Source organism: Lytechinus pictus, chromosome 9 (genome assembly GCF_037042905.1).
Source record: "Lytechinus pictus isolate F3 Inbred chromosome 9, Lp3.0, whole genome shotgun sequence".
Taxonomy (NCBI): Eukaryota; Metazoa; Echinodermata; class Echinoidea; order Temnopleuroida; family Toxopneustidae; genus Lytechinus; species Lytechinus pictus.
Genome location: NC_087253.1, coordinates 10,981,372 through 10,992,204, shown reverse-complemented (window position 1 = coordinate 10,992,204; position 10,833 = coordinate 10,981,372). Strand labels below are relative to the sequence as shown.

General features: G+C 35.9%; 1 protein-coding gene across 1 annotated transcript; it reads left to right on the top strand.

Annotated features, from left to right (window-relative positions):
* Positions 1-2,676: 2,676 nt before the first annotated feature.
* LOC129268815 (lysoplasmalogenase TMEM86A-like) lies at positions 2,677-8,985 on the top strand. Its single transcript, XM_054906310.2, has 2 exons — positions 2,677-3,107; positions 3,820-8,985. Exons 1-2 carry the CDS (start codon positions 3,075-3,077, stop codon positions 4,519-4,521), a joined length of 735 nt encoding a protein of 244 aa, XP_054762285.2. The 5' UTR covers positions 2,677-3,074; the 3' UTR covers positions 4,522-8,985.
* Positions 8,986-10,833: the final 1,848 nt, after the last annotated feature.

Below are 10,833 nucleotides of genomic sequence, written 5' to 3'. Positions count from 1 at the left end.
CACACCAGCATGCATACCCTCACACACTAGACACACACACCCCACTCACGCACATATACCCTATTCCACCCTCTTATCCCCGCATACACTGCACAGTCTTCCACCTTTCACCCCAGTCCCTTTCAGGACTCTCTCACACACCAGCATGCATGCCCTCACACACCCACACACACCCCACTCACGCACATATACCCTCTTCCACCCACTTATCCCCGCATACACTGCACAGTCTTCCATCTTTCACCCCAGTCCCCTTTTCAGGACTCTCTCACACAACCACACCAGCATGCATACCCTCACACACTAGACACACACACCCCACTCACGCACATATACCCTATTCCACCCTCTTATCCCCGCATACACTGCACAGTCTTCCATCTTTCACCCCAGTTCCTTTCTGGACTCTCTCACACACCCACACCAGCATGCATGCCCTCACACACTAGACACACCCCACTCACGCACATATACCCTCTTCCACCCACGTATATGCACCCTCTCCCACACACACAAACACTGCACAGTCTTCCACCTTTCACCCCAGTCCCTTTCAGGACTCTCTCACACACCAGCATGCATGCCCTCACACACTAGACACACACCCACTCGATCACGCACATATACCCTCTTCCACCCACACACGCACCCACACACACAAACACTGCACCGTCTTCCACCTTTATCTAGATTAATATTGTAGAAGATTGGAGAAATGAAAGGTCTCAATTTGTGAAAATGAAGATGGGAACCAGCAAACATAACAGCAGGGACCATGGTACATGGGGGCTGAGGGGAACCAGCAAACATAACAGCAGGGACCGTGGTACCTGGGGGCTGAGGAAAAGAGGACTTGAGTTGGTGCTAGTAAGGCCTATAGGACCATGGAATGGTTTTAAAAATAAAATGTCCTGTTTCAATAAATGTCCAAATTAAGTGACTATTTGATTGTGATTTTTAGCATGGGCCAGCCCCCCCCCCCACACACACGCACACACACATTGTTACTTCTCAATACATTCACACAGCAGCAATTGTGTTACCAAGAAGCAAAGCAAGTACTTACATCTCAAAATCATTTTACATGTATTTTCTCTATGCAAATGAATAGATAGTAAATCAAATTTTTAAAAAATGAAACCCAAAAAAAAAATACATGTAAACTCCTCCTCTTCTTCTTTTTCTTCTCCTTATTCTTCTTATTCCTCCTTCTTTTTCTCTTCGTCATATTAATCATTTATTAATTTATTATTATCTTTATTAGCCTATTTTTTGAAAAAATTATATGTTATCAGACCTGCCAACCAATACGTTTTAGCCGTTTTTATTCCTTTTTTTTAAAACTAAATCGTAATTTATTGAGAAAAATAATCTCTATATGTCTCTATTTCATAAAACGTGCCCAAATATGGTTATTAGATCAATGTAATTTCAGGTAACTTTTTTTTTCAATCATTTTGTTCAAACCAGGGTGAAGATATACACATGTTTTAATGTTGTTTTTTTCATCTGCAAGAGCAGTGCGCATTTTAGCTTGCATGCAGCTTGAGCGCCGCGATGAGCGAGTGCACCAAGCATTTTATTATGAAATACACTTTTTTGGGAAAAATACAGTTTTTTATCACAGAATACAATTTTTCATTCCCAGAGGTTGGCAGGTCTGTGTTATAAGTGGAATACATAATCTAATTGATAGAGGGGTATTCATTTTTTTGTTTATTCATTGTTTTGTTCATTGCTTTATTGGCAAATCTGCTCATTAAAGGACAAGTCCATCCCAACAAAAACTTGGTTTGAATAAAAAGAGAAAAATAAAACAAGCACGACACTGAAAATTTCATCAAAATCGGATGTAAAATAAAGAAGTTATGACATTTTAAAGTTTTGCTTAATTTCACAAAACAATTATATGCACATCCTTGTCGGTATGCAAATGAGGGAACTGATGATGTCACCCAATCACTATTTCTTTTGTATTTCAATATACTAATTTTCTCCTCGTCATATATGAAAAAAAATTATTCCTCCGTGGTATTACCATTGTTTTAATATTTTATGGCTCAGTCAAGTTATCGGTCCTTAATTGTAAAATCTGTAAAAGTTAAAATATTGTATAATTCAAACAATAAAAAACAAAAGAAATAATGAGTGAGGGTCATCATCGACTCTCGATCATTTGCATGTCACTCATGCAGTTGTGCATATGTAACTGTTTTATAAAAAAATAGCGAAACTTAAACCCGATTTTGATGTTTTTGTTAGCGTTGATTATGTTTGATTTTTCCGAACAAAACAACATTTTTCTGAGGTGGTCTAGAAATCATACAATACACCCAGGACGCTTCCCTTTTGAGAAGAAAACGCATGGCAAGAATTAAAGATAACAAAAAACTTCTTACTGATAACGTACGTAGGACTGTAGAGAAAATAAACAGTACAAAAAGTAAATCTATGTGTCAATTTGTTTCCTATTTTGAGATAATTTGATTTTTGCCATATCTGTAGTGTACAATGTACCGGTATTAAGTAAGAAATAAAATCCGGGGCATTTAACCACTGAATACCAAAAGTATCAGCAGCAAGAGTTCAATGTTTACGTTTTCGCGATGACGTCGTTCTCTCTCGGGCACGTGACCGAATAGCGAGTACGATTGGGTCACGTGCCCGCGAGAGAACAACGTCATATTCGGAGAAAACGTAAACATTGCTATTGTTCGCGGTATATACGGTACGCATACGTTATGCAACGACATCATTGAAGCCGGGCCGGGGAAACAATGGAATACGATCACATACAAAGGATTCTAAACTTTGAACGGACTCAAATGTGTTTTCAAGTGATCCAGTACTGAATCTGTAGCCACATAGTCCATTCGTAAATCGCATTTCGATAATTTCCCGGTTCGACTTTCCGTGATTTTCGTGAAAAACTATAATTAAGTAGTCTGACTCTGAGTCTGAATGTGATCGTGAACAGCTCGCTACTCGACTACAGTCTACAGCACCGAATGTTCGTAGAGAGGATTGTTCTTCTTTCTAATTCTATTCCAGGCTGAGGCTGAACTTCTGAAGTCATGCATGTGATCAAGATGTTCAAAGTTGATGTTGTAAGTTAATTTAAGCTTGCGGTCTAACTTAGACATTTGTCCGTCTAAAAATAGTTTTAATTATCATGATTATGAATGTATATTTTGTTATTATCATTATTATTTTTATTGTCATGATTGTTATATTCGTATTACTATCATTGTTATTATTATTAATATTATTATAATTATTGAGATTATTGTTATTATTATTATAATTATTACTACTATCATTATTATTGCTCTATATTATTGAAAACTCACTCTTATCTTTCACCTAGAAATAAGTAGAAGTAGAATGGCTTAAAATATAAGTGTGATACCAAAACAAATCCAGTTAAAATGCATTTTGCCAATCAAATGTATATATAATTCATGCTTTGTAATAATGGTCCAAGTTACTACTTTAATCAGTTAATAGCCTATAAAGTATTAAAACTTTCAAACAATTATGAAGCTGCAAATTAAGTTCTTCAAATTGCTGTCCTGTTCAGACAATCGACGCCTCTGACAAGAGTCGCAAGAATGTGGGATTTTATGTACATGTATCTATCAGATTCCTATGTACCTATAATATTATGTACAGCGGCGCTTTTTAATCAGGTCCAAAATGATTACATATACAACGACTACTGCTACTATATACTACTACTACAATAGTAATAATCAGTAATAATAATAACAATAATGATAATATGCTTCTGTAAATGTATCCCTTTTCATCTCCCTTCAGGCCAGAGCAGTATGTCCAAGACTCATCCCATTCATCAACGGAACCATCCTCTACTTTCTGCTCCGACCGGAACCCTCGTGGCTGGCCATCGCTTGCAAGTGTCTCCCGATCCTCTGCCTTTGCGGCTTCGTCATACACGAGATTTACCTCTTCTGCAAGCAAGGGTTTTCGGTCTTTCCCAAGTACCATCTCGCAATCCTAACCGGTCTCGTCCTGTCCTGCATAGGCGATGGCTGTCTTGTCTACGTCAACCAATACTTCATCCACGGACTTCTCTTCTTCGCGCTGGCGCACGTCATGTACATCTTTGCGTTTAGTTTTGGTACAAACCCGATAAAACCATCCATCCTGGTGCCCTTGATGCCCTTTGCTGGGGTCGTCTATGGCTTCCTCTACCCAGGTTTTGCTGCTTACGAACTTACATTCCTCGGCGCCCTGTACATCATCCTCATCGTGCTCATGGTGTGGAGGGCGATCGCCCGGGTCCAGTTTTCAGAGAACCTCTGGACGTGGACCAAAATGGCCGCCGGGATAGGCGCGGTCCTGTTCTGTATCTCGGACCTGGTCCTTGCAACGAATATGTTCCGCAGCGCTATCCCATCATCCCAATCCATCGTCATGACAACCTATTACACAGCTCAGCTGGGAATGGCCATGTCTGTTGTGAGCTATGGACACGGTATTGAGAAAAAAGAGAAATAAGCCTGTCTTCCAAGACATAGTACTTAGAATCCTTATTTTCATACCTAATAAATGCTGCTTAATATTTTAACATATATTGCAACTTACATTTATTTAGAAATAAAAAGAAAAAAAAAGTCTTGCTCTGTTTGTAATATAATATATTGCAATATAATTATATGAAGGTAGAATATAACTTGCATTTTATCACATTGCACAAACTGTTTTTGCAGAAAAAAGTACAGTAAGTATATTAAAGTAATCTTCACTTTTTAAATGTGGTCCATAAAGATTTGTGTGCTCTTATATAGTATTACATGTAAAGTTTTATGATCCATCAGTGTTACCAAATCATCAGGACATCACTGTTTGGTCTTCCAGACTGATTTATTGATTATTGGTTTGTTTCATTTCTCTTTCCATTTTCAACTTGCGAATGATAATGATATGATACTTGCTTATAAAAAGCGCCTAATATTTCTTTATCAAAGGCCAAAATATTCTCTATGAAGCACTCTACAATAAATCAGAAATATAGAAACAAATCAATGATACACAAAAAAGTGAACTTAAAGAACTTTATGAGTGGGTAATATGGATCCATACTTAAACGAAATGCAATAGATATATCATCATTTCTCAAATAAAGTATTGAATTTTTAAGATTTACATGTATGATTGAGAGTTTGTGGTCTGATGGTGCCTATATGTACTTACATATGTACAGCTTGTTATTCATGTTTTCTTTGTTGAGAAAAGAAATTGTTCAACATCAATTATTTACAATGGGCAGTTCCACATGAGAAAAGAATTGTCTCACTCTATATGTCAAGTTGTCAACCAAAGTGTAAACAAACCAAAAGTAATTAGCCACTACACAAATCTTTGGATACAACATTTTTGCTATGACAGTCTGTTCAGTACAGGTGTACATGTATGTACATGTATGATTGATATCATTGTTTTGTGAAAAACTTAAATTGTATCAATTTTAGGTAATCATATCGCAAAGGGTAAACACCATGTACCACAATATCTGGAAAGACTGTAATAAACAATTTTTCAAATGGTGTATAGCGTTCTGAATTAAGAAAGGACTATAAAATGGACTGAATACATATATGTAACAAGCATACAAGAACTTTGCCCAATATTGCATTGTCCAATGGCATACATTTACAAGTACATTCACAATGTATTTTTTTTACCAAGCTCGCCTAGTCAGCTTTATAAATTAAGAAGCATCCATATATCAATATTGTTGGAATATTTTTTACCTTATATTAACATGCATTATTCAGGGACCATATTTATTTTGCTGGCTGTGTTTCATCGCTATCCCTCATGTAATATAAAGAGGTTTTAAACTTGCCATTGTTATTCTGACTCAATTACTAATGTGCATGTACCAGTCAGGTTTTGATCTGTTCGCAACTCATGTACATAAAGCAACTACTCTTTTTCTCTGATGTATTAAGGGTTGATATTTGCACAAAGAGGGCGGTTTATTGTTTTTATTATTTTGGTTTAAAAACTTTAATACATGATTCTATCTTCCAGGGGTATATTGGATATATAGGTACATGATATGAACTAGTTTATCTTAAATGTCAATTACTATTTAATTCTTTAAATTAACTGATAAAACACAGTGTACATGTATGGTAAAAGAGGCTGCTATGTTAGATGTTTTGTCCTTGTCTTGTATGAGAAATCATCCACTAATAAAAATGAATCGGGATATTCTTTAAATTGCACCTACATGCATTTGCAGTGTTTTGCACACAATCTGAAAGGCTTAAATTATGGATATCCACATTATAACATTTTTGAAAAATATAGAAATAGGAAAAGAGATAAACAAAGAAGAAGCAATTAAGGCATAGTAATATTCATTCTAAGTATCACGATTGTTAAAATATTGAATATAATTCTCTTGATGTGTTAAATAAAACATGCAAGTATATTATATAAAACAAACATAGAATTTGATTTAAATATACTTTAAGTCTTGCTTGAATTGAAATCAGCTTGTTGAATATGACTAAATTGTAAACACAAACTTTCTTGTTTCTTATTTTGCAATTTGAGTAGATACATAAGCTTTTCTCTATTTATTTTTCAAGGTTGAAGTGATCACTATGAAAATGGGCATTTCCTTGAAATGATAAACAGGGTATTTAGTATGTCTCCCCTCAATTTTATTATTTTTCTCAATGTTTACTTTATTTCATGAACTTTAACATCAATCTATGAGAGTTTAAGGGCATCACACATTGAACAGTAAGCAGAGGTGATCATGTCTGTGGGGTCCTGCTTGTGGAAACACAACATTTGCTCTGGGCTTTATTTCGTCTAAGATATAGGGTTGGGGTTGCAATTGGGTTTTATGCTAGGTTTAGGGTTCGGTTTAGGATAGGGTATAAGTAAATGCAGCATTGAAGTTGGTCATTTGATTAATGTTTGGAATTTGCAGCCGGAGCTAATGTCACAAAACTCCTGTTTGTTGGGGATTAGATATAATCAGGGTGACCAGAAATGGACAGTCAAAATACGAGACACTTCGATGTCTGGGGAGTGTTTCATCAACATTTTCAAGTTGTCAGATCTGGTAACTGTCGGATAAAATGGGACTTGTCGGATAAAACGTCCGACAAGTCCTTTTATAAAACACTCCCCAGATCAGTGGCGTAATGAGCTGAACTTTTATAGAATGCAAAATTTCCAAAAGGCTACAAGCGAGCGACCAAAAATTTGGGCATTTAAAAAAACCGACATTGGTAAAAGATGTTGACATAGTATGTAGACAACATATATTTCATCCTCATTTTTTCTTGCTATGTATTTGAGAAAAAAAATGGTAAGGTTTGAATATTGTCACATATTTTTGTGTTAAAAATCTTGAAATACTGGACAAAACGGCATCCTGGACAGGGTCTCACGGGACAAATGGCTGAATTACAGGACTGTCCCTTTAATTCCGGGACGCCTATGGCCTGTCTTACTAAGAGTTACGATTGATCCAATCAATCGCAACTATGGAAAGCCAGCAAAGTCAACATCATATACAATGCATGTTTGCTCAAATTTTTTCTAGATATGAATGTATATCCATAAATTCATTGATTTCTTGACAGTTCGGTTTGTTCTCCTTTCGTTACAATGGAAATTTTGCACATTTCCTGTAGAACAAATTATGACACTGATGGATTTCCAGAGTTGTTTGTTTTAAAAAAAATTCTAGATATAAATGTATCTCCATAAATTCATTGATTTCTTGACAGTTCGGTGTGTTCTCCTTTCTTTACAATGGACATTTTGCACATTTCCTGTAGAACAAATTATGACACTGATGGATTTCCAGAGTTGTTTGTTTTAAAAAAAATTCTAGATATAAATGTATCTCCATAAATTCATTTTGCACATTTCCTATAGAAAAAATTATGACACTGATGGATTTCCACAGAGTTACGATTGATTGGATCAATCGTACCTTTTGGTAAGACGGGGCCCAGGTCACCCTTGATATAATGGCCCATTTGAATTGGATACATGTTTTTAAGACATTCACTATTTTATTTTTTTTTGAATTTTTAAAAATACTTTGTTTGCTTTTCCATCATGATCCAGCAACCTACACAGTAAAAACGTTGTTTAAGATTTTATACAACGCTGTTTAAGATTTTATACAACGCTGTTTACTGTATGAACCTTACAGTATTTGTTTAACCGTTTAAACAATCATGTTTAATTTTTTGAAGATTAGATATTGAAAATTAAACTTTGTTGCTTAAGATTTAAACACTTATCTAAAATGTTTAAACAACTACTGTAAGGTTCATATAGTAAACAGCGTTGTATAATTATTTTTTACTGTGTATAACTAATTAATCTTTGTGGAGGAAACCCTGTCATAGATAGTAATATGTATGCTGTTCTCCACTTTAAAAAAAAATTATTTTTATGTACATGTATTAATGTATTATTTACATTGTATTTATCTTGTTCCTTGATTTTGTTTTTTCCAAAGAAGTAGACTGTATATAAACAGAGAGAGAGAGAGAGAGATGCATGTACAGTATGGCATTTAAGTTAATATTTGAGTATTTTTTCAAGATTTCTTGTAGGGGACCTGTTTCACAAAAAAAAAGATAAATTATGACAATTAAATGCCAGGTTTTCAGTAGCTTGTAACAATTGTAACTTGCCAGTGGAGGGTTTGTGAAACAGGGCCTATAATCGAATTGATGCAGGTACTTATTGGATTTTGATCTCAACATTGTTCAGACTCACACATGCCTTTGCATGGAGTGCGCTTATGATAAGTGCGCTATGAACGCCTAGCTTAGCCGGGTAATATAGGAGCGCCTTGAGCACCTAACAAGGTGGATATGTGCGCAATATAAATACCCTATATTATTATTATTAAGAGCGATTTTGCTGTATTATCTCTATGGTAATAAATATACTGTAAAAAATCCACAATTAACACTTGTTTTTGTTTTGTTTTTTTGCTTCTCAATATTCCATAATGACCTTGTGAGCTTAGGAAGGCATGTAATGAGTTGATTGCTCTAATTCTTTGATTTCTTTACTTTTATTCACACCTGCGGCCCGTCTTACAAAGAGCTGAGATTGATCCGATCAATCGCAACTATGTTAAACCAGCAAAGTCAACATATAAAATGCATGTTTGTTCAAAATATTTTCCAGATATGAATGTATATCCATAAATTCATTGATTTCTTGACAATTTGGTGTGTTCTTTTTTGTTTGCAAAGGACATTTTGCAAATTTCCGGTAGAAGAAATTATGACACTGGATTATGACACTGGATTTCCATAGAGTTACGATTGTTTGGATCGATCCCAACTCTTTGTTAGATGGGGCCCTGATAGTTGTTAATTGGAACTTTCCATTCAACGTTTTCTGTATTTCAGGCTGAAAATAATGACATCTCAAATTCTAAATAATACACTCTTAAAAATGTTGGGCAACATACACTGCATGTCCTCACGGTTACACTTCGTAATTCCGAAGGTTCTTTATTCCGAAGGTTCGTAATTCCGAAACACGTAAATTGCCTATACCTCGATGTTCGTTAATCCGAAAACGTAAAAGGGTTCGTTAATCCGAATGTTTGTGGCGTTATTCCGAAGGTTCGATAATCCGAAAACGAAATAAGGTTCGATGTTCCGAAGGTTCGTTAATCCGAAAACGAAATAAGGTTCGTTAATCATTTCGTTTTCGGACTAACGAACCTTCGAAATTACGAACCTCATTTCGTTTTCAGATTAACGAACCTTCGGAATTACGAACCTCATTTCGTTTTCGGACTGTCGAACCTTCGGAATTACGAACCATATTTCGTTTTCTGATTAACGAACCTTCGGAATTACGAACCTTCGGAAATACGAACCTTCGGAATAACAGAACCTTCGGAATAACGAAGCTTCGGAATTACGAATGTATGCGGTCCTCACAACTATTGGTTAAAACTTTATCCAATTCTGGTTAGTTTTAAACCAATAACGTGTGGTTTGGGTTACAACTACACAGTATTGGTTGAACTTGAAAACTACCCAAAGTTGGATAATTTTTTTAACCGATTGTTGTGTGCAGTGGCTGAGGTGCCGTGGCCGAGTGGTCTAACTTAAGGCGCCTGGCTATACATGGAAAGTCGACCCGTCCCCCTTTTGAGAAGCCAAATTACAGCTGAGAGTGGCTACCCTGGGCCGGGTAAAATTACCATTAAAACAGTATACCCTTCTTTGAAAGTGATCAAAGACCTTTTTTGGGGTTGTATTTTTTACTTGTAAGATTATTGCGACGAAATATCATTATTTGTTGTTAAAAACCCTTTTTTTTTTTTGGGGGGGGGGGCTTATCAAATTTTCCCCGGAAAAATGTGCCCCCCCCCCTTTGGAAAATCTTGGATCCACCCCTGCATGGTTATTAATTTCGCGTTTCGATGTCGTCGGGATGTGGGGGGTCGGGTGTCCGGACACTTTATATTTTTGAAGCCTTCTTTTTTGTCTTTGGATTACACTAAAAATACGAATTCAATACTTGTAATCATCTTCTATTTTGTTCTTTATATTATTTCCTAACATTTTGTACTAAAAATTGATGAAACTTCACTTGTAATTTTTTCCAAAATACTTTCTAAAATTGATCGTCCGGACACACAACCTGTCCGGACACACAACAACTGGGTATATTGTATATCTCCCAACCAAATGCAAAGCAAGTGTATTGTATTTGTACGTACGAATAGGGGTGTCCTCAGCAACAGTCACACCCTAAACACAAGTCCCGACCGATCAAAGCTAT